This window comes from Morone saxatilis, unplaced genomic scaffold (assembly GCF_004916995.1).
Source record: "Morone saxatilis isolate NCDOM2014 unplaced genomic scaffold, NCSU_SB_2.0 Contig8, whole genome shotgun sequence".
Lineage (NCBI taxonomy): Eukaryota > Metazoa > Chordata > Actinopteri > Moronidae > Morone > Morone saxatilis.
The window spans coordinates 21,884,734-21,909,879 of record NW_023340257.1 but is presented as its reverse complement, the minus strand read 5'-3'; the positions used below and the strand labels follow the sequence as shown (position 1 = coordinate 21,909,879).

The 25,146-nt window shown below is 38.0% G+C and overlaps 1 protein-coding gene across 1 annotated transcript; it reads right to left on the bottom strand.

Annotated features, from left to right (window-relative positions):
* Positions 1 to 362: 362 nt before the first annotated feature.
* Positions 363 to 24,024, bottom strand: LOC118341650 (glutamate receptor ionotropic, kainate 1). Its single transcript, XM_035679964.1, has 16 exons — positions 23,901 to 24,024; positions 14,919 to 15,086; positions 14,527 to 14,784; positions 10,306 to 10,487; positions 9,696 to 9,749; positions 9,072 to 9,245; positions 8,144 to 8,287; positions 4,236 to 4,343; positions 3,683 to 3,724; positions 3,221 to 3,334; positions 2,927 to 3,130; positions 2,603 to 2,826; positions 1,996 to 2,114; positions 1,582 to 1,799; positions 783 to 1,008; positions 363 to 652 (listed from the first exon to the last, which is right to left on the bottom strand). Exons 1-16 carry the CDS (start codon positions 23,983 to 23,985, stop codon positions 363 to 365), a joined length of 2,610 nt encoding a protein of 869 aa, XP_035535857.1. The 5' UTR covers positions 23,986 to 24,024.
* Between the last annotated feature and the right edge of the window lie 1,122 nt (positions 24,025 to 25,146).

Genomic DNA, 25,146 nt, shown 5'->3' with positions numbered 1-25,146 from the left:
GTCATGACAATGTTTTCACACAAAACAATTTTACAATGTTACAGTTTTTTGCAAAAAACAGCAAGGCCAAGATGGTCAAGTGTCATGATGTCAGAAGTCAACAACCATCTGTCATCATAAAGAGGGGTTCAAATGTAATTCTTCCAATTAAGACTAAAATGTTCATGTGTTCTACATCAAAACTACTGAAAACATTAAACTCTGCATTAAAAAGTATCTCTGTTTTGATTGTAACAATGCAGTTCAACACATTCAGACTTAAAATCTTTGTTGGCCCAGTGATAACTGTAGTCATCTGAAGACAACAATGACGCAAATGTGTAGTGGGTTCATAACAGTCTTCGATCACGTCCCTTAGTGTGTTAATACTTGTTGTGCCATTCACACTGACCAACACTCACCTCTTCAATGTCCAAGTTTTTTCGGGATTTGTAAATAAACTCTCCAATTGCTACAAAAACTGAGAGGACTAGTCCGGCTGCCAGCACAATAAAGATTCCTCCAATGTTCTCCACACCCAGAGCACTGGCCTCTTTGCTGTCCTCCTCTGGGCAGCCATTTCCTCTCCACCATTTCTCCTTCATCATGTGCAGCTTCCCTTCCTCCTGAAGCTGCAAGATGGCAATGGTGACCTTGTCTCTGTAAGGGGAGCCTACAGTAGGGAAACAACAGCAGGATAAAAAACATTATTACTGCCATTACTAGCGACATAAGCTTTAGGTTGGTTGTTTCCCATTAGTTAGAATTATAATTTTGTTGTTTAGTTTGTTAATTTTTCTTACCAATTGGGGTTCCCACTCCATAACCCTTTGAATCAATCAAGCCTCCAATTTGAGTGAGGTTGCAGTTACGCTGGCTGATGTACTCAATACTGGTCGACTCCATCAGAAGAGCATAGTCTGTGGTTAGAACCCTTTGAATCCCTTCCCGGTTGTTTTTTACCAAAGCCGTATTTTTCCTGCTGCTCATGAATGCCCACATTTTCTCGTAAGTTGAGATCTTGGATTTCTGTTGAATAAGAATCGTGATTTATGGAAGTTTAAAACAATGCATTTCAATGATCATCACAGAATACAACAACACAAAGATTTATGCAAAGCAGATAATGTTGATACATGGTCACATGTGGTTGATACAAGGTTAATGCTTGTTGCTAATATTTCAATGAAAGTGTATTCAGAGACTATCTGCTGACTGGAGCGATCATCCTGATGCATGGCAGGAGATGGGATGTGAAGTGTGTACAAATCTGCCCAAGTTCATTCAATTTTCTCTGCACATTCAGATAAACTGGCTGCTGTGCTACAGGCAAAACAATAAATCCTTGCAATCTTTATGGAAAATTTGCAGACAGGTTTTTGTTAAGCTGCATTTATGAGGACGTTTCTAAGATACTAACCTTTAACCCTACTATTTTTTTCCCCAACTCCATTTTCTGCAGACCCATCAGACTGACTGAGGACTGATGACTCAAGGGTAAAACTTGTCAGGCTAATTAAAATCAAAACTTCTTATTTGCATCCCTTCCCACATTGGTGTACAATAACTTTTCCATTTACAGTAGAGTGAAAAGAGGGTTACCTTAAAAAAGGTCATGGTGGAGCCATCTCTTACAGCACCATACTCTATTTTGGTTTGCTTGGCCAAGTCATCTGCAGAGTCGATCGGTGAGTCCATTCTCTCCACTGTGAGGAAGGCAGCCAAGTTAGCAGTGTATGAGGAGATTATGATCAGTGTAAAGAACCACCATATCCCACCAACTATCCTTGTGGAGAGGGCCTTAGGCATTAGTTCGGATCCTGTAAGATAACAACAAAAGGTACATTATGAATTCTACAAAAAACTACATCATGAGACAATAACATGCAACAATTTTTTTATAATGGAGGTAATGGTTGAAGGTGCTCTACCAAAGGGGGACTTTAGTTAAGAAACGCCTGCCAGTTATGAAAACACCATAATAACATAGTACAATTATAATTGCAGTAAGTATACCTTGCTGCATAAGCGCTCCAACTCCAAACCAGACACTATTTATAAGAGTGAAGTTGTTTTCAACCACGTCTGAGTCTGGGTTGCAGGGGTGAGGGTTGTACCACTCATAGGGAGTGAACCTGAAGGTGAAGAATTAAACAGTCACAATTAATAATGTAAAGATACAATGACTTGATGATGACAGGATAACACCATATTCATGTCTGTGGCAACAGCTAATGAGTCTGACTTAATTCTGAGCCAGAAATATTACTGTGTTCAGCTACTGCAGCAGTATGCAATCTATCCATAGGTTCTTAATGCAGCCAAAACGATTGGTTGGCCAATTATAAATTGCATGCAACATTTGCTTCTGCGTGAACATTATTGCTTGTTTACGACCAACCATAATTAACATATAAAGCTAATTCTGTTTCTTTTGTACACACAGTAATCCTTTGGTCCCATTTATCAGCCTTTGCTTTATGCCTATTATATATGTAAACTGAGTGACATCTGCTCAACCTAAACTGAGGAACAAGTATTATTTGTAGTAACTGCATTCTTGCTGCTAAGTGGCCTATTTAGTAAAACATGTAAAGTGTGTTTTTTTCAAGTGACAGTTTACCTGGCAATAACAAACAGAACACAGCTGACACCCAGGCATGCCAACAACACATACATCCAGATATCAGGAGACAGTGGGTTGAGAAAAGAGAACACTCCTGGATTGGTGCCGTTTGGTTTGTGGTAGAGGATGCTGATTCCCAGCGTCATGAAGGGCTTGGAGAAATCTATGACCTTTTCCCGCACATACGTGATAGTTAGAGGGGCCACAGCAAGGTCAGCCACCTGGTACAGCGCAACAACATCCAGCAGAGCCACAGTTAAAGACAGACAATACTGCTAATACCTGAATATTCTCTCACTCATAATATGGATTGAAACTTACGTGGTCAATGAGTTCTCGCACCATGCCGTTCCACTCCCCCTTGTCATTTTGAGCTCCATATTTGCCATCAGACACCAGTTTTACCTCATAGGAGAAGCCCAGAATGTTGGAGAGCTCTTTGAGCAGGTCCAGGCAGTAGCCCTCAAAGCGATCATTTCCATACAGGGGCTTATCAGATTTCTTATACATGACATAAGGATTTTCCTGGAACAAGGCACATTATAAACTTCATTAGTTTTATCAAGACATTCCTGATCACATGCTGCCTGTAAATGCTTTTACTTCTATTCATACCAGAATAGTTGTCACAATGAGGGTCCTGTTGGCCATTGAGTCAGTCACATTTGTGGATGAGTCTTTGTTGTTTTCTGTTAAATTAAGGCCTGTCTGGGAGTTCCACACACCAATCTGTAAAGAATAAAATATCCAAATAACCATACTGGACATCAAAGATCCATAGTTGCCTTCACATTATCATGGTAAGGGAAAATAAACCAGTACTAGGAAGCAGAAGAACAACAATGAAAGAACAAACATATATGAGGAGGGAAAAAAGGAAAATAACATATAACACAATATCTTATCAAATTTGAAATGCCATGTCCAGTACATAAATGTTGAACATTTCTTCCCACCAGTACCTTAAATTACATTTTTTTTAGAACAAGGGGAGACATCACAGAGGGAAGCAGGAAGAGTTAATTAATAAACAGTGTCAATACTCCTTTAGGCTGCCATGGCAGCTAAAGTACAGACCTTTTTCCACACTTTATTCAGGCGGTTGTTGCCCGCGATTGTCTTGCAAAAATAATAAAGAGAAAGCATTTTAATCACAAAGCCCTGAATTTAAAGAAAAGAAGGGGGGAAAACAGTGATGCTGAATTTTGGCCTAAAGACAAAATAATACGAGCTGTACCCAGAGTACATTTTGATTTCAATCTTCGCTCCCAAGTGTTTTAACTTAAGTTTAATTTCTTTGTAGTGAAAAGATCTGTCAGATAACAGGCCTGTTTATGACCTGAGAGCAGCGTTGTCAATGTGATTAAAAGAACATCCACAAACGTTTGAACTTAAAATTAAAGTGACAACTGCTTGCAAGAGATATGTGTCAAAACAGTTACAGGCATAATTAGGACACCAGCAAGATGCTGTGTATTGTTTTACAGAAAAGTAATCTTTCTACAACCAGAGAAAAAAGTTACAGTGAATAGCAGTGGCCCTGTCTTTCTATATTTTTCCTACTTCAGCTCTGCTCAAATCTACAATAACAGTCTGTACTGACAGTACAGACACAGGTCAGATAGTTCACCTTCTCTAAGCCATCTTCCTTTAGGCTGATGACATCTAAATCAAATTCTTTCCGCAGGCCGTCTGTCTTGTTTATAATTATTTGTCCAGTCAAGCCGTTCCATTGAGCCTGTGGCAAAGAAAGAGCAGAAAACCAAATCAATGAATCCCTCAGTTTTTTGTCATATAAATAAATGCACAGTCAAGAAGAGGCCTGGAAAAATGAAAACAATTCTTAAAAAATAAATAATTGATGAGTGCTATATCAAGCATAGAACATTGACAAAGGCTAACTGCATCTTAATGGAGATTTTTGCATTGGCTGGATTCTCACTGGAAATATTAAGTGACTCGAGTATGTAACATGGTGGACGGTGATGTAAATGGGGGTGGCAGGTATGGCCTCTGTCTGAGTAGAGAGCAGCGGGTGGGCAGCAGAGCTCAGACATATTTGAATGCAGTTGACAATGAAGTGAGCTTAGCTGAATAACAGTCAGGTTAAATCTCTATTACAGAGAGCTTAGAGAAATGAGCTGCATCTCAATTTCGCGTTGACAGAGGACGCTGAGAAGCCAGCTTCGCTGTGGGAAGATGGCATATGTACAAATCAATACATCAACTGTAATTTTGCCAACTTTTCAACCCACGTTCATGTTTTCAAATTTTTCTGGCTGCAAATCAAAGTGTACTGAAAATATAATTAAAGGGGAAGTTCTCCCCAAAACACAAAATCTTAATATATTATATAAAACCTTCCCTGAAACATGTGGAGATGGTGGATCCAAAACATACACCACATCTAAATTCTTATTTGAGAGTGTTGCTATACGTCTACATGAAAAATAATTGAATCACACATTGATGAAAAGACTTCAGCGGTAGAAACAAAAGCATACTGCTGCTCCCTCATTTACATATTATCACTGAAAAACAGGGTTACTTTTGATAATCTATACAACTTGTTGTGAGGAGTTTATTCCTTGTGCACAAACACAAGACATATGGTTTGGAGGGAAGTAGTTCTCAGTGAAAGTGATCTTAACAAGGCCTGTGGATTATTGTGAGAACAGTAATAAAGTGTTACTATGTTTCAAAAAGGACACTCTTTTTCCAGTCAACAGAAGCCCAAATACGTTCATTAAATAAAGCTGTTATATAGGATAAGAGCTGTGTGACTTGTTTGTTTTTAAAAGACTTGTTGGGGAGTTGGAGAGACAGAAAAAAATCCACTGAGCATAAGGTATTAGTAAAAGCTCCAAACCACCACAAATCATACTAAAACTCTCTGAATGTATAACTGGCTTTATAAGTAAGAGGGAAAGTTTTATTGGATCTTTGGGTGAAATGTCCCTCGCTCCAATAACTGATTGTAATATAATTTAATAATCTGGTTAACTAATCAGGGTCATGCCACACCACACATTAGAGTCTTTAAAATAATCTAAACTATCTGGAGGATTTTTATTAGGAAATGCCAAACAACCCCGAGTGTTTTATCAGCCTTCAAACAGAAACTTACATTGGTCAGTTTGTAAATCCAAATAATTGTACTGACTGTGGCACGTGGTGATGCACAAACATAAGATTCAAGATTAAACTTGATGACATTAAGGTGAACGTTAACCCCTTTACAGTTTCTGACATTAGTTTCTAATGCAAAGATCTTTCGCATCTATAGAAGGTTACAGGGTATCATTTGGTGAAGTTGCTTTTTGATTAGACTGCTTCACACAGTCTTATTGCACACATCTGTGAGACCTAATTGACCCCTAAGTCCAGATTTATTCCTGTCATTAAGTCTCTTTTTAAATCCTCACCAATCAAAAGTATCTCTGTTTCGACCATGTGTTGGTGTCATTACTGTAAATGTAGTGATGACATGAATCTTCTCGGTTCAGAGAATCCAGATGATATAAAGGATAAGAATGAGAACACACCACTGACAACCTCACTGAACATCCATTAACATATTGGACAGACCATCAGCATCATAGTGAGAAAAACTCATTTGCTTTTTCCACTCCTCCCTCAGGCCTCTATACACCCTCCTCACAATCATGCTCTGTATGTGTATTGGTAAATTTAAGGGGGAAAAAAACAGCCCAAGTGCAAAAAGCTGAACCTAATTTTCTTGAGCTTGGAGTTCCTAATGAAACTTTCTCTACAAAACTTAACTTTTAATATTAAATATGGAATATAGCATTGATTCCTGCAGGGCAAATTGTCTTTTTGCCTTCCCTCCCCCACGAGAGCAGAGAGCAGACAGAGCTACAGAGGAGCACCCTCTAGAATCAGTGTCTTGCTGAAGGGCACTTCAGATAGCACAATTATAAAATTCAATCTTATAGGACCATGTCAATATTTTGCATGTTTTAACCAATTCAACTTAAATTGTCCACACTGTGCTGCTGCTAATAATTTTTCAATTGTAGCACAGTGTTTTATTTTTTCTAAGGCATTTTCCACCACCTAGGCAGCCAGTGGTTTATGTGCAGTATCAAACAGAAAATTACTAAGTGATCCACCACAGTGAACATCATTTTTGATTTGATCATTGTAAAAAGTTACATGATTATTGTGTGTTAATGTAGTGCAGACTTTTAAATTAGTCATAGCTGTCAACCAGACTGTAACAGAAATATGGAGAAGGATTATGAAAAATACATGTAAACAATTGTAAAATAAATACATAATGAACACACCACTCTCAACTCTAGCACTGGAAATTCCCACTGACAATATGATCACTATGATCTCTCCCAACAAAACTCTCAGGAACACAAAAAAAGTCCACGTTTTATCACCGAACTACACTGCAATGCACAACCTTTTTTTTCTTTGATGTGTGTGTGAGATGTAAATGGAAAATGTGTCACATCGATAAAAGAAAAATGAATAAACACACATGTCATGGTTTTCCCAATTTCTAATATCAGTACATATGATTTGTAGTAAATGGGCTAAAACATGGAAAGAAAACACCAGTGTGGTCTTTTTAAATGAATGCACTGTAATAAAAACTGTGTTTGAGAAGATATAGGACGTCATGTGTATTGAGTAGAAGACAGAACACAGAACAATACACTGTTAATCACAAATGGAGCAGAGGCTCATATTTATACCTCAGTGTGTTTATGTAAAAATGCTGATCACGTCTAATTACAGATAATATCTTCTGAGGATAAACAGCTGAAAAGTTGTTCATTTATTCATTTTGCTCTTTGGCCTTGCCTGTATCTTTCAATATTCCGTCCCCATTCTAAATTGGAAAGCTCATTTGTCAGAAAAACATCTAATTAGAGACAGCAGCATAAGAAGAGAGCCTATCACATTCAAATTAATATATCTTAGCAGAGCTGAGAAAGTCTGCTTCCACAATTAAAATGGGATAATTTCACTGGATGGGACTATGTGTTTTCCAGACTGACAGTCAGTGTTTGCTTTTAAATGTGCTTCTGTCTCATTGTGTTCCTGTTCTGTCTGCTGTCAAATCAATAGTTCATGCAGAATATAATACATTTTAATATCTGGAATACTTAGTATGGCATCGTTCAAACTTAAAACAATGAGGATCCAGAGTGAGATTTATATTAAAACACATATATGAACATATACATTTTAAAATGAGAATTAAATGTATAATGTTTGCATTAAACATTCATATAAAAAGCTGCAGCTCTAATCAGTTCATCTCACAGCCCACTAATCTAAGAACCCTCCCACATGCAGCACATGATGTCAATCCCTATCTCCTGAGAAAAAATTGTTTAAATATAATTGTCACACACGTGTTCCTCGTTCATCACATCTGATCTCCTAACTCTATTCTTCCTGCTCCTGTACCCAAGGAAATTAGATTGAGGCAGCAGGCTATGAAACGGATGGATGGAGGAAGAGGGGCGGGTGCCACACATTCATAACTAAACTCACGTCTTTGAGCATGTTCATGAAGCGTGATCCAAAGCGCCAGGGTTTGTGTCGGTGGCACTGAAGGGAGCTGACAGTGATCTGGGAGGCGCGTTGCGAGGCAGCAGCCACCATGTAGACGGCATCGTACATCAGAGCTGCTTCAGTCTGAAAAAGAAACACAGCCGTGATCATCCATCAGCAGGGATCACAAATCATATTGTGCACTTATCATATCAGGAATGTTGAATGTACATGCACAGCGGTGTACGAAGGTTTCTCAAAGCATAGCCAAAAAAACTGCAGCACTAGTTTTCAAATTACATGGAGAGCAATCAAACTGATACACACAACCAGCCACAGTGAGCACAATTTGGTGAGCAATTTTATTCAAAGTACCTTTCTGATTGTAAACACAATCAGAGAGCAACAAGGTGGATTGCTGTATTCTCTGATTAATTCTGTGTAAAGGTTTTGCACAGCTTCCCAAATAAGGTAAGTGTTTTTTATATTTACATCTCTCAGTGATTATGTATGGATTTTCTAGAATGGCCTTATTTGATATTAGAGTATATTTTTTGTCAAGTTTGACGGGCAAAGTTGGCAATATGTGAATAAAATGTCACATTTGAGTTCCGGTTGACTTATTTATCCTATTCTCATTGTGAGATGTTTTGGGAACTATATTAATTCCTTCACCCTTTCAAACAAAGGCTGATCTTTAACAACTTTTCTCTGCTGACAAGCTCATAGACATCGATGTATTTTCCATTTATCATTTAGTCTTGTATAGAATAAATGGACTTTGAGTGAACTGCTGAACATGTTGCTTACAGTATGTGAACAATTGGAGTACCATTGGAGATGACACACACAGCCTTGCACTTGGTAGAGCTTTAGTATGTGGAATGAAAGATGAAGAATGAAAGAAGGAAGGTCAAGGTAAACTCACTGTCATCATCCCCTCCATCATCCCAGTCTCAGCTTTGGTGGGAGCCTGTAGTCGCTCCATGGCCCACCTCTCCACCACCGAGGCCACCTGGCGGCTGTCAATGTTGAGCAGTCTGAACCCCGTCATGTTGACCCCACTGTAGCGGTACGGCTCCAGGTCGAGGGCGAACAAGTCCTGTAGAAATGCAACAACTTTGTCAGTGCATAATTAATGTGATTCTGCTTAAAAGTACTCAAAAGTAGATGTGACTTACTTAGGGAAGGGTAAAGGGACACTTGATTAAAACAATAGAACAATATACAGTATATAATACCATGGAATTATGCCAAGGGCACTGAAAACACCCAGCAATCTTATTATAAAACAAACCACAGATGTTTGAGTTCATCTGCATAATCTTTGCATAACAGAATCTCTAGGTGAACACACATCTAAGCTTTCGTATAGGTTACAATGACACTTAATTAAGACAATGGAACTGTGTAATTATGTAGCATGTTACCGTCGAACATATCCATCAGGTTTTTAATCCAGTTTCAATGGGAAACTTCAAGAGCCAAAGTTCCTGTGTAAATATGTAAAATAAAAAAACAATAATGGGTTCTTGAGATGTAGTTTTCTTACCAGTGTAGTGAAGAAGAAGTGGTAATATTCAGTCATCATCCCCATGGACAAGATCTAAACAGGATGAGAGATGAAGGAGTGGTTCACAGTTTCCCTCCAACTGTACATTCACACCAGTTATGCTCCAGCCAGCATAAATAATATTTTCTTTCCATCCAACCATATCTATACCCAGGGACTCTTGCAAATTACACATTCCATCCATTTTCTGAATTGCCTCATTTTATATTGTTTGCATTAACAAGGATCCGAGTAAGTATATGTCACAATTTGCTCATGTTAGCGTAGTGTTTCCAATTAATCTTCTGCGCAGCTTTTGGTTCTAAATGTGTATGTCTGGCTCGAAAATAGGCTCTGCTTGGATTTGGAAATGAACATAGGATTTCCGAAGGGGATAGAATTTGACTAATCTTGCACATAGTGAATATTAAACCAAAAGTAATGCAGAAACACCAAAATAACACAGACTATTCTCCACTGACAAATTCTAATTGGATTTCTGACAGAACGTTGCATTTTAGGTGTCAAGTTATGAACTAAAACCTGAGGACAATGACAATGACCTCTGCCCAGTGTAGACTTCACGCTGGTAGATGTTTGTGTTATTCACCTGCTTGAGAACATCAGCAGATGTTTGGTAAGAGCAGTCAAAGATGACGTAGAACTCCTTCCCTTTCTTCATCTCTTTCAACAGAGGACGGGCATCTTTACTTCCTGTGGGCAGCTGGCGGATCTTTATTTTAATGCTGTATCTGGATGGAGCTTTGATTAACTCTTGCAAACGAATCAGTCCTTAAATTAAAAGACAAGAAGACCATCATTAGACTCCTAAATGGCATATTTACAACAAACCCACCCTTTGTAGGCATTTAACTATAAAATATTCTAAATAAAAAGGTTATCTGTGGTGAAGTATAAGTAAGACTGTGTGATTAAAACATCAACAATTTTTAATTGTGTTTGAGTGTGTAGGTTTAACAGTAGCCTATTGAATTAAAAAAAAAAAAGTGTTTATTTTATTGCAAAGTTTAGGTGGCTTTTATTGAAGCATTAAGCAAAGTATGAGACCACAAAACAACAATCTAACAATTCATCCAACAATAAACATCCTTTTTATTTTTCCAACATCCACTGGGTCAACATTTCACGACTGTCATATCATATTAAGAGGAGGAAGTCCCTAATAAATGTCAATTCAGCAGGATATAATTCTTGCACATACAGTGTAAATATTTTTTTTAGCATCCGAAAACAACATAACCCACAACTTTCAGCTATTGGCACACTGTCAAAGCCTTTTTGGAGCTGCAATTATTGAATGGCAACAGAATCTCAACATAATTAATGTTGAGGTGCTCAAATGTATCCAGTATTGCAGTTCACAACCATTTACATGAGTATATGGACAGAAAACACAATGCTCAATTTAAGTTAGCTTCGCGTTGCTACCAAGCTTATCTGCTCTCCCATGGGTTCATATTTCTAATGCTTGTCTGATAAACAACATTCTTAATAGTAAATAACTCTAATTATACGCTAGGATGTACAGAGTTTAAGTTTATAAGTGTGATTACAATCAACATAATCATTTCAGAATATTATTATCGGTTAGCTAGTTTATGCTAAGTCGCTTCGGTTTGGTCCAAAAATGCATTTCCACAAAAGCAAATGCAACTGCACACATCCACTATTCAGCACTATTCACACAAAATAGCTCTCTGAACCTTTTTTTATTGATTTATTTATTGATTGATTTATTTTTACATTTCCCCATAAACCCCTTGCATGTGACCTCCTGGTGGTCACAGTGAGGAGCTGCAACAAAAAATTACGATTTCCAAAACTTTATATCATAATTTAAGTATATCTTAGTTCGTTTCTGGTAGCTTCTAGTTCGCCACTTTATTTTGAAAGTATTAACCGGAAACGTCAACTCGTGCATTGACGCTAATTTTACTTATTTGTCTCTGCAGTTCCTCAGTGTGGCCACAAGAGGGCAGTGAACACACATGATTAAATACACTGTATTTAATTGTAAACTGCGGTCACGTAACGACTTATTTAGCCTGGTTAACTTAACAACGTTAGCTAACGTTAGTCGTACCGTAAGAAGGTAATCAGTTAACAGTTTTAACATAAAATGGTTAAAAAAAGCAAAAGCAACTATATCTTCGGCTTAATTGTCACTACTAGAGGAACATTATTTTTTTTTTCTGTGTTTCGGTTTGTTTGATGGATGATGCTAGCTTGACGAATTTGATGTTGCAGTTCCCAGTTGTGGCCGCTGGATGGCGACAAACACTCATTTCTAAATACACTCAGGTCAGTCGGCGTCTCCTAGCATTAAGGCAGACTTTTATCTTGGAAAACCTTCATATCCCCGGAGGTGAATCTTCAAAAACTAAAATGTAACAGTACAGTTTTTATAACGTAAATTAAAACTAAAAGTTCCCCCCGATGGAAACCTGTGATACTTTGTATATTCTTAATTTCTGCACACTGATTTAGTATTTAACTATTAAACTTGATTAATTAGATATTTGTATATATATTTGTATCATGTTCCTATCTACGCTGTATTGTTCCGCTCAAAGCTAAATCTTACTGGATATCAAAAAGTTTAATCTTGTATTACTATAAAAAATAAATAAATAAACCAGGAGTGATCACTGCCCTCCTGTGGCCACAGTGAGGAGCTGCAACATATTAACTTCGTCAAGCGACGTCATTGCGGACATGATAGTGTATCCACACCTCCGGTAGAAGACTTTCAAAATAAAAGATTCTAATTAGGTCTGTGTACGCATTTTTGCGTGGCACGTGATTTTGAACCCACTGATACATCGTGCCAGAGATACTGTTTTTGGAGCTAAACATGACACATGGCTGACATTGGTGACAGTAATTAAGGTAGCTAGATTGGCGCACAATGATAATAAATGACGGCTCTTTATGGGCCAGGAAAAGACGCCGAAGGAACATGTGCTAACCGCAGTTTCTTGCAGGCAGCAATGGTGGGTAACAATGAACTTTTAACAATTTTCAACAGCAGGATTACAATAAAGCATATTCCACATTGCTGTCTTTGCCATTTATAATTTCAGTTTATAACCGGATAGGAGTGCACACCGTGGCCATCGGAACATAAACCCTGCTGTGGCTGCTGGCTGCAGAGTCTGACCTGCTGAGAGGACTTTCAACACAATGTCAAAGAAGAAGTTCTTCTAAAGGTAGGACACATTACTTCTGCGTGCTACAGTTTGAAGGCGGGATGCTTATTCAGATCTGGCCTTGTTGCAAAGGTTGAGATGATTATAAACACATTTTCTGTTAACCATTATCACATTATTTTCATAAACTGCAGTTTACATGGTCATTTTGCTGTATCATTGGTGCTCAGTGGTTGGTATCTCAGTGTTTTTAGATTATGTGAGTGCAGTTGTTGTGATAGGCTGCAGCAGCCATTGATAAACATGGTTATCTTATTTTCACTACACAACAGATGTTGGATGTTATGGGATGGATGTCAGTACCGGTTTCTGTGCAGCCAGTTGGGCCTAACATTGGCCTCTTGGTGTGATTACTGTGTCATTTGGCACATGGTGATGGTGTGATTTTTGTGATGTCTGTTGACTGCTGCAGGTGAATTTGGCATTTCATTATTATGTACAGTAAATCTGTGGTGTAAACCATAGTGCTTTAGGCAGACATATACTATACTATACTCTGTAAATATCTGGCATGACTGTACAGCTACTGTGTACAGTAAACCTAATAACTGTGGTGTAAATGGGCTGCAGCAGTTAATTGTTATTTTCAAATAATCTGTCGTTTTAGAAAAAATGATAAAATGTTTGAGAATAGTGAGAAAAAAAAAACTCTGTTTCTCAGTCTAGCATCTTCAAATTCCTACAGTCCAAAACACAAAGACATTCAATTTACAAATATGAGAACCAGAAAAAAATCCTTCAGTGAAATAGCAACTGGTTTACTTGCATCACAGCTATAATCAGCATCACCATCAAAACAAACGTATGTATGAGCTTTACAATAGAAACACTAAATGGGGCTTCAAGAAGACCACCAAGCTGCCAGCTGAAGGGTGAGAAAATGTTTTGAACATTCCTGCTGTTTATGACTTTTAAACACTAGTTTGCACAGAAAGTGTGTGTTAAGAGCTACGGAAGAGCATTTTGAATGAAGAGAATCAATTACAAATTTCAGAGCATCAATATTGGCATCTCTAAAGAGAGACAAAGTCTTGCCCTCTTTCCGGGCTGCCTCTGTTTCCACTAGCCACATCTTAACAATTTATTGTCCCATATTTTCCCTTTATTATTCCTTCTGGAAGGCTGATTTGTTATATTGGGGTTATCTGGACCTATTGTATGATGAATGAGCCATACAGGTCCGTACAAATTGAGCACCTTGTTATTATAAGCTAGGAAAAAAACAGTTTTTTAGCATTCAACATCGCCTATCATATGAGTTTTATAGTAGAAGAGTTGTGGGAGCTGTAATGGTTAAAATCAGATTCCTCAATGTCCGATCAACCCTTCCACATCGCTCCTCATCACTTCAAAAACAGTAGTGGTCAGTCCTATGTACTACTAACAAACACTTGAACAGGTGTATTGTTCAGGTTCCACACCTTCACCAGTAACCACTGTGTCACACAAACATGTACAGCATTCACACAGGCACAAATATAACAACAAATTCCCACATATGTAAATGCAAGTTTTTATGCTTTACTGCTGTTTTAATAACCGATTTCCCCCCTGGGATAAATGGCATCGGTCTCCTGTCATCAAATCTTTTCTTGACTCACCAGTTGCATCCTCATAGACAACAGTGACTGTCTTCCACTTGTAGAACTGCACAATGTCCAGCACAGCTCGGCTTATGGAGGTGTACTCAGGATAGAGGTTTATGTAGAAGCTGTCTTTGTTGTCAACTGAGGGGTGTTTCCAGCGTGTCTGGATGTGAGGGACTTCCAGGGCGTTACAAATAGACTGGACGGCACTGACAGATGAGCTGTGAGAGGGGCCAAATACGGCCCCAACACCCAAAGCCAACTGGTCGCAGGCTGAAGTAATAAAAGAGAAAGTGGAGAGAGAAAATAACAAATGACCAACAGGAGAGACACTCGTGTGAAAAACAATCTCTTTTATTGATTCTTCAACACAGAAAGCTTTCGGAGTTAAATGAGATCATCCTTACCTCTTCTTGAGGCCTCAAAACTATCAAATAGGTTTATTCTCTGGATGTCATAGGTCAATGTGGTGTTTGGCATTAAGGTCCGGTTCCTGTTTATGTTGGTTACAGCAAATTTAAAGGCCAGCTCTTCAACACTGATGGGCTCATTCTCAAGCGTTTCAAAGATGCCCCCTGTAGGAAGAGAAGAAACAGGGGTTCAGTTAGTTTAGTTCAGTCATTTTATTCCAGACGGGAAACTTGACTTTCAGTCAGGGGGTACAGGATAAGAAAACAACTCACATGCAAAAAGAAGTACAAAAAGAAGTGTATAAATGTTTCTTGTACATACAATATACAATGCTAAATTACGTTTAGACACACAGATCAAAATGGACTTTTGCACAGGGAATAAAGGAGGATTTTTTATTCCTATTGCACTCAAACTGGGAACCCTAAATCTACGGCCTGAGGGAAGAGTTTCAAACTAAAGGTGAAGGCGATGATTTGTGCCGTCTAATATAGACCTGGCCTTGCGGGGGAACCTGCTGGTCAAAGATTGCCGTCAGGGGAGTCTGTGTCACCTTACCGGCCACCTTCATAATATTGCTCAGGTGCTTTTTTTTCCCCCTGCAGTTCAGTACACCATACCAAGCAATCATACAATAAGAAAGTAACAGATTCAATATAAGACTTATTTTTTCTATCTACATTAAAAACATTTAACTTCTTGAGGAAGTACAAACGTTGCTGTCTCTTCTTAAAGACTGCATCAGAATTTGCATCAGATTTCACTCAGAGTAGTTTTTTACCTCCGTTATAGTGTTTTTTTTTATATAGTGTTTCAAGGTCACCGCAACTGAATTCTGACAGTTGCATAATATGGCCCAATTTTATTTTGTACTTCTACCACATAATGCTACTAAGGGACCTGGTTGAGATGACAGGATTTAATCTCAGTCAGAGAAAAGCTTGATCTTTACTGACTTCACCCTATTTCCATGGCTTAAGTTTCACAATCTGACACAATAACACATTCAGTTCTTTATAGGCCAGCTACACAGCTAATACATCTAGGGAGTTAACATATCCACTAATATATAATCATGTCGGACGTTTAGAAGAATCTCATTCTGGGGCAGTGTGTGTGGGGCGATATGGATCACCATGCAGTTCAATACATTGCGATATTGTAAGCTAGGTGATATATTGTGATTTTTGAAGAAGTCCTAAAAGTTTTCTTCTTTATGCAGGACAGTGGGATCTGCATTAGTATTTATCACAGTCCCTTTAATATCTGTTATCTACTGGTCGGGGGATTTAGCCCCAAACACAAAATAGACCACTGGCACAAATTTATTTTATTAACTATTAATTAAAAATCAATGTAGTGTTTCTGAGAATCGATACAGCATCACAAAACATAATATCGCTATAATAAAGTGTATCGATATTTTCTTACACCCTTATACCATACAGTCTTATTGCTCTCTCTTTTAACCGTAATTCACTCCTGTTCAACAGATGAACAGCAGCTCCCATTCACCCACACAGTCATATCTCCAATCTTTTTCAATTTACTGCTCTAGACAACAGTCACCTTCGATGAAATAACACTTAAACGTGTATCCACCAGCTTGTGATTTATAGTATCAAATAGTCAAGCCCCAAAACAGAATGTACTTTACTGTAAAGAGGTTAAAGGCTAAGTGTGTCTGCTCAGGCTGCCAAACAATCTTCTCTACATGTTTCTTTTCAGCTGATTAGTTGCCTTCTTTGGACTGACTTTTCTGCTACCCGGATGTTTTATGAAGCATACCTGAGATTTTATTAATCCCATACCAGAATCTTTGACTCTGAAGTCATGTGAAGTGCTTTTCTAGCTACTTGAGATGACTAAAGAATCTTTGACCATTGAGTTGTCACTGTTCGATAGAGAACTGCCTAATTGTCCCATCATATTGTGCTGGAAGAGAAAGAGGCTAAATGGTGATGCAGTGGATTAACATTGTCACGTAGAAACAGCATATTATATATTGTAAGACTAAACATTTTTTCATTTTCTAAAACATGATCATCAGCCGTGCAAAAGGGATTTCCTCATCATGTCTGTCTTTCCAGTAATTACCAAGTGTGCTTTCCAGTGCACATCCTCACATTTGAGATGCTAGAAACAAGCAATGTTCTGTGTGTTTGCTTGACAAAGTTCTTGCAATTAATATATAATCAATCATGTAAAGTATTTCTTTGTCAATTTAACTAATTATGGACTATGAATAATCATTTCAGATACTCATAACTAATGACGAGACCAAACAGTAATCTAAAGTATCAACCTTTATTGAGGAAGGAATGACAAACGAAGATATTTTAAATCATGTCGCACTGAAATTGTCTGCTGCTTTTTCTGTCTCTTTATAGAAAACCCGTTTAGTAGAAGCCGCCTGACACATTTCACATTTCTGCCTACAGTGGACGAGGCGATAAACACTGACCAATGCTTTCAAAATGAGCTGAGACCACAACTGTCAACATTTCATTATAAGATACATTTCTCTTTTCAAACACAATCACTTTTCAGCTGGCTGTGTGTGCCAGGGCCAAGGGGAGGGGGTTGTTTCAGAGTTGAGAAGATCATTCTGAACACCATCCAACTCTTAATCCACTGCCCTGCTCCAGAAAGATGATGGGTCTAGCATGCCATGGCCGGCGATGTGGATATATATATTACTCAAGCCAGGCATTAGCGATACCATACAATGCATTACATTTCAGTTACATAAAGAGCAGCATGAAAAACATTAGGATTAAGGCCAGAAAAATGCTGGATTGTCACTGGATTGTCACCACCTGCATATAGGATAGGCAGACTTGTGTGAGATTCAGTGTCCTTATCCCTGCTGAAAATGCCCCTGCACGTTAATTTCACCCAAGCCTTTCAGATGTAAATCATTTATAACATCTGGGCCTTCAGTGATAGGATATCTGAAATCTTTGTTCTCACTACATTGACATTCACGAGTGCAGACAGGAACAAGGCCAGTTCTGAACAGCAAGTCCGGTTCTTTATCCTAAAACAGATGTGAAACAGACTGTATTCAGGTTTGCCACATGCACATGATTTTCCCTGCAAACAAAACAAAGACTAAAGGAAGGTATTTTAAAAAGAGTTGCCATTTTCAAAATTCTCAATCTATAGTTACATTAACCATTAACACAAATCATAAACATGCCATTTTGATTCTGCAATAGTTTGCAAATGACCTTACTTCAACGCTGAGTCTACAGATGGCAATAGGTCATTGCACTCTAACAGTCTTTGAAGAATTGCCTGTGAAATTGTGATTGATTAGAAGGAGAAAGGGCCTTTAAAAAGCTCCCCTTGAGACCTTGATTGTGAATGACCTTTTTCTTTGGTGTAGCATAGCCTCAAACCCCAAACTGAGAGAGCCTTGTCTGGACTCCCTGGTCACTAAGAGCATGCTTGAAAGTGCCAATCCTAATTATGGTTACCAAGCCTCAGTGAGCAGCTGCTAGGACCTGTTAAAGTTCTTAATTCTGTCCACTAGAATATAAAATTCTCAGGCCAAAACATAATAACCTTCTCCCAAATTTGCCAAGAAAAATGTATTCCATCTCAGCATCTTTGATGTGTCTTTTTCCCTTCAAGGTGTTTTTAAATATAAAAGGGGAAATAAACATGAGTTTTGACCAGCCAGTCAGATGTTTGTTTGCTTCAAATGCAGAGGCTGCAGCAAATGTCACAGGCTGTGTTTAGGATTTAACAACAAAATAATGCAAGTGGCAGCATCACAGTATCATTTCAATCAGTGATTTTGTTTTCCTCATACTTTAACAGGGCTCTGAAAATAGATGGTCCAGTTTGTGCGAAAGGCAAAAATAGCTGCTGCTAGTTAGATTTTCTGATTTACATTTTTGTAGCTGACCTCTAATTACATGCATAATAATAACATGCATCCATTCCAATGCAAGAGCTCAAAATGAGGCCAAAATATAAACTGTATGCATCTGCAAAGTGTATTATATGGCATATAATACAAATGGACAAACAGTGAATAATGAAAAAAAGCGCAATTTGAGACACTCTATACCACTCTCTAAAATTAAAGCTTATGAATTCTACATTTATCAGAAGCTCTTAATAATACATCAATATGCCATTACGGTCCAGGCTATTTAATTTACTGCCTCTTCCAATGAGAAATGACTGTAACTTCACTCACAGTCCTACAATAGATCTGTAAGCTTAAGTCATAAATAACAACAACTGTCAGTGACAGCATCTGCTCATGTCTGGCTAGACCACTGAACGGACATACATGTATTGGTTGGAAGGTTTTATATTTGAAATGAGATATATAAACTATTTACCCACACAACTTTTATTGTCAGCAAAAGACAAACATATCTATTTAATTGCACTGTTCACTTATTTATTTCCGCTTTGAAGCTTGGTGGAAAGGCACATTAATCTCTGCTCTCATTTCCACCTGAGATAAGATCTTAAATTTCTGTTTAAAGTATAATGAGTTTCTTGATTTCCAGAGAGCGACCTGGGAGATTCAGTGTGACGGCAGTTTGTCTGCAGTTCAGCGTGAAGAGTGCTGGTCCAAGCAATCAGTGCTGGCCCAGATCAGCAAAACACCACTGGAAAATATTTATGCTGTTAGAAGTAACTGAGCTCTTTGCTTAAAATGTCTTTGGATTCCACAGATTATTAATATATCTGATTTGGTTATACACTGTATCAGGAAATGACTGATCCATCTGTTAGCTTGGTTATTGTGCAGCAGAGTACTGAAGCTCAGCTATAATCACAAAGTCATTATCATACCCATGACCACCATCAACCTTTCAGACATCTGGAGTGAAGCAGCAACCGTCTCCACTTGATTTTTGTAAAATTGGTTTCAAATTGGCTCATATATTCATGTGGTTGAAAACTGAGGCAGGAAATCCTAGTCTTATCTCTACATGCATTTTCAATTAAAGGACCTCACAAAACACTATGCGCATATTACCAGTAAAATGATTATGTTTGTGTCTACCCCAGACTTTAACAATTGAGGTCCAATGAGGATTGAGTTTACACTGATGTACACAGCGGCATTTAATGATTTCCTCAGCCTTTCAGGCAGACATTTTTTGTCCTGAGCAACTTAGAAAAAAATCCTGGAAATACCTGGAAATCAACCAGCTTTGCTCATATCTCAGAATTTAAAATGTATCTTTCTGCCTCGTGGAAAAACTTATCCATATCTGAAGATCAAAACAGACACTAGTTTTCAGGGCATATAATAATGATTGTTTCAAATTGAGCCCAGCTTAACTTTACAAAAACTCCAGTAACAATTTATTGAATCAATTAAATACATCATTTTACATACATTTAATGATCCCTCGAATTGGGTAATTAAATCATTTTGTCTGAGTGGGACAGTTGGTTCTGGTTGAGAAACTATGCTATGGTAACACACGTTCTTGGCATTTTTGTACTGCTATTTCTGGTTAGTTGTCAACTGCCATGTGTAATATATCTATGATAAGCTAATATGGGATGGTTTATTTACTTCCAATGAACAGTTATATAAAAAAATAAACCATCTGATGATTTGTTTTTGGACAGATTTGAACCACTCACTTATTTCAGGCACATGCCTCCGCTCTAACATTAAGTGTGTGCAGATTATATCACGTCTTAAACATGCTCAGTCATTTTAAATAAATATTATTATTATTATTTCTATTAACAGTAAAATAATATTAGAATATATAGTGAATAAATTGATATCTTTGCAAAAATGTATCGTGTATTGCTTTTGCTGCAGTATCCAAAAATGGGTCATGGGGTCATGGGGTCATGGCTCAGAGCTGTATATTCTGCACTTCTGCATTTCATGGCGTAGGACAAACCAACACTGTAAATTAGATTTTTTTCCAATACTGATGCAGATCAAATATGGAATCTCACACTATCTGCTAGCAGATGACAAATGGATCAATACACGTACTCAATAGGCTATTAGAAAGCAAATGAACAAATAGACAAAAAAGTTGGTGCTGCCTGGGATCGTTTATACTATACAGTAATTACAAGTTTGAGTTTAGAGGTGCAGGTGAAACTATAAAGTTAGAGCAGAAATCACTTAGCAAACTTGTCTCGTGAGACACTTTATTGTGCATTGTAGATATCTAAGAAACATCGATATTCTCTCCTCAAATGTAAAATAAACAATCTCTAATCTACGAATTGCCGAATATTTAACCAATTCTTCTCTTTCAAGGAAAAGGCCCCTCTTTGACATTTCAACACTGCAGGGTTTACTATTTTCTATCAGAGCTTTGTGATTAATGCAATTTATAAAGAAAGAGAGAATGAAAATTATTTCTATTGCTAGTATTAATTACTTTACAATATAATTTTAAGGATCACTGAGCTTCCATCTCATCTTTAATAGGCCAGACAATGCTGTGGGGTGATGCATGCTAGGAGGTCACAAAAACAAAAGATTCTGCTTTTGCTGCAGGCAAATGCTGATAAACCCTAGAGCTATGCTTTTTATAGACTTCTGTTCCACGCTTCAGTGCAGAGAGCAAGAAAAAATAACAGGGTTCAGGTTTGGGCAGATGGTTGGACATTTTAAATAAAAATAAATAAATAAAATAAGATATTAGATAAAATAATATTTAGAAACATATCTTTAGATCTCGATTGTAATCTGTGATTTTGCTAGCAATTATCACATGAAGGGGAGTCTTAGAAGGCAGAGGAACACAATGACGTAGTGTTTTGCTTTCTCCCCTCTCCCCATCCTGGGCAAGTTCCCAGTGAGACCCCCCACCCCCACCTCAACAACACCACCAGCACCACTCCAACCTGGGTCCTTGCCAGACTGTGAATGAATGAGGAGGTCCTAACCAGTCTACTATCTTCGTTTGATGTGGAGCACTGAGCTTTCTCTGTTTGTAGGATAGCTGCTTGCAGCTCACCACCAAAACATTTAGACTGAAAGAGTAAAAGTCAGGATTATAATCTGTATCAAATCCACCTCATTTCTAAAAAGGCAGAGTAGCTAATGACAAATTTCACATCATATGGATTAAATCATAAATAAACAACTTAGATGTCACTAATACATAAAGCATGGAAGCAAGAGGAAACAGGAATTTCACAAACGGCAAAACAGAGTGGAGGCCAAGCCGCAAGCTGCTGCTTCTGTGCTCTCCCCAATGGTCAGATTTGGTTGCTGCCTAAGTACCATATTTGGGGAAGAGACTTTCTGCATAAAGAAGATTAGTGTTGGTTGTTTAAGGGCTTGGGGGAGAAGATTTACCATTATTACCAACCCCAGTGAAAAGAGTGGAAGCCAGTCACAATCTGATGCCAACACTTGCCAAGAAAGAGAAATGTTAATTGAACCAAGCCACACACCATATGGGAGAGATTATGATGTGTGCGGGTCATGAAGAGAATGACAAAGATTAGGTGACCTCGGAGAGTGATAGATGATTTAGAGAGATTAACAATATAGAGCACAGATCGGCACTGTTAGAACTGGGAGGTGGCCTATTAGCCTTTAAAGTTATGCAATGCCACAAGTATGATTGTTAAAGTCTTTAGAAGTAGAGGAAATTTAGAGTCGCCCATAGGCATTGAACAGAGCAGAGAGTCCTGAGGCTTAAATTAAAGAAGTCATTTTTGTGATGCAATCTTCTAACTCATGAGAGGAACAGTGGATAACCAATGGGAGAGAAGCAGACAGCATTAATTTGCTAGCAAACACCGTCTCATTGTTACATCAGAAATCAAAGGGGTACAGTAGGAGAAAGAGCGCTGTTTGTCTAATTACAAGTGCAGTGTGAAGTCGGAAGAGTACTTGTCATCTCTCAAAGGCTTTACAGACAACTTTGGACTCGGATCTACATTCACAGATGTCATTGGCCATCAGCATATATATGCACCAAGACTAAATAAGTTTTTGATATTGTTAAGTAGAAGAGAAACCAAATACTGCCCACCCTTTATTTTTTAGCTCTGTATCCATTTCACATTCCTCTGTGCCAAAGACATCATCATGCCAACAGTGCATGCTGTCAGATGCAGCAGTAGGCCAACTTAATCACTCATCTGCTTCTGACCTGCACTGTCAACATGGAGGAACAGAGAGAGAGACACACTGGTATTCGCCAACCAAACTGGATTAACATGATTTTGATGAAAACCAATAGAGTTGTTTCATGTGGACAACACAGTACTCTGTCCTCAGTACCTCCCTCATGAAAAAAGAATCCAATAATGAAACTTAGAAGGAAAATGAACAGACATCACAACAACATGGAGTCTCGGGAGGAATTTTTTCCAGTGACACTCAATATAAGCTAACTATTAAATAACATAGACACACAGGCAAATGTCTGTAAGGTATATACAGGACACTGATTATATGTTGGCATCATAATATAACAAGAGTGTTATAGTGACACAGCGACAGATACGACGTGTAACCCAACAGGCACCACAAATGTACTGAGTACCCTGAACACACTGTGACTCCCTATTCTAAGTTTTTGTTGACAGTGCAAGGAGTTAAAGGTTGTCCTGCACCCATTACCTACCTACAGCATCTGAGCTGCACAATTGCTATGAATGGAGAATTCCTGCATGACAACCACCTGCATAATCTCTGCATGAATTTTCTGGCTGTCTTTAATTAAATATAACGTTCATGATAATCTTTAGAAAAAAGCAATGGTACACACTCAATTGGCGAGAGATTAAAAATATCATACATTATGATAATGTGTATTATGATAGTGTTTTTTATTTTCTATTATAAATCCAAAAACAGAGTAGGGTATTAATCTCAAAGAGAACCCAGGTCCTGTAATCATATGATTGAATATTAAATAAGCTGATGAGCATATAGTGGCAGTTTGTACATTAATTGTTAGTGACATAAAAAACAACATGACAATCTTACTACTTACCAATTCTCAGGACTTGCTGTGAAGTGAGCCAAAACTCTGCCATAAAGTACAGCAGTGAAAATAACAGTCCCTTCCTTTTCGCCATGGTCCTCCCTCCAGAGTCGAATTTAACATTGATATCAGTTTTTCTGCCCTTGGTAAATCATGCTGATAAGTTGCCAGTCCTTGTATCCGTAACGAAAGTAAACTGGTATCCGACCCACATCCATCCCTCACACATTGTGATGAGAAAAAAACAACAAAAACAGACACTCCACTTGCAGCTCTCAGTGATCAAAAGGACTCCAGTTTTCCCATTCTAAAATCCTTTATGTGCCATTAAGGTTTTGCTTCCCATATTCACTGTTCAGACGTCCCTCTTATCATGTTTTTTTTTTTCTGATGCACACTTGAATTGTAGTCTGCAACTGAGGAGGAGGACCGTGCGCTGTGCTCTTGCTGTCAAGCTTGTGCAAATAGAAAATGGCATTTCTGGTTACAACTTTCAAAATAAAAGATGAATTGGCAACCGTGTGGCAACAATAGAGAAAATCAACATCACAATCAACAGCACAGAAATGAGCTCCATATATTTCGTGTCATTAAATTTGTATTTTAAACAAAAGAATCAAAATACCAAGCATCCAACACAATTTTTGCTGCAGATCATGTGTATATGTTTGTGTTTATAGTTTCCCATTAAATATTGTTATATATTTATTTGTTATTGTAGAAATTATTCATACTTTTCCCTACATACAGCTAATTCCCATATTTAACTAAACTTGAGTTGCTTATGATTCTCAATCCCAAAGCCTTTAGTCATGTAAATTTTCAATTTAAATGTTTAGATGGATTTTTCAACTAAACTTGTGTTGCTTAGAATTCGGTTTCCTCAATCCCAAAGCTTTCAGTAATGTAAAATATTCAATTTAAAAGTTTAGATGGCTTTTTCTGCATCTGCTGCTACATAATTTACTTTAATTAATTGAATGCTTTTATTATGAAATCAAGCTTGCCTTGCTTCCGGTCTCACTCTCACTGTCTTTGGCTGACTCGACACAGCTGAGCGTACCTCCCGTGCAGGCGCTCAATTGAGGGCACAGCCAAGCCACTAATCCACAAACATGGATACGTCCTGAAGATTAACTTCAAATCTGGCAACATTCGACCTCGACAACGTCTTTGCTTTGGTACACCGAGGAATGATTAAATCTTTGCTCCAGTCCTGATGGAAATGCAAATCTAATCTTCAAACTGGTCTGTG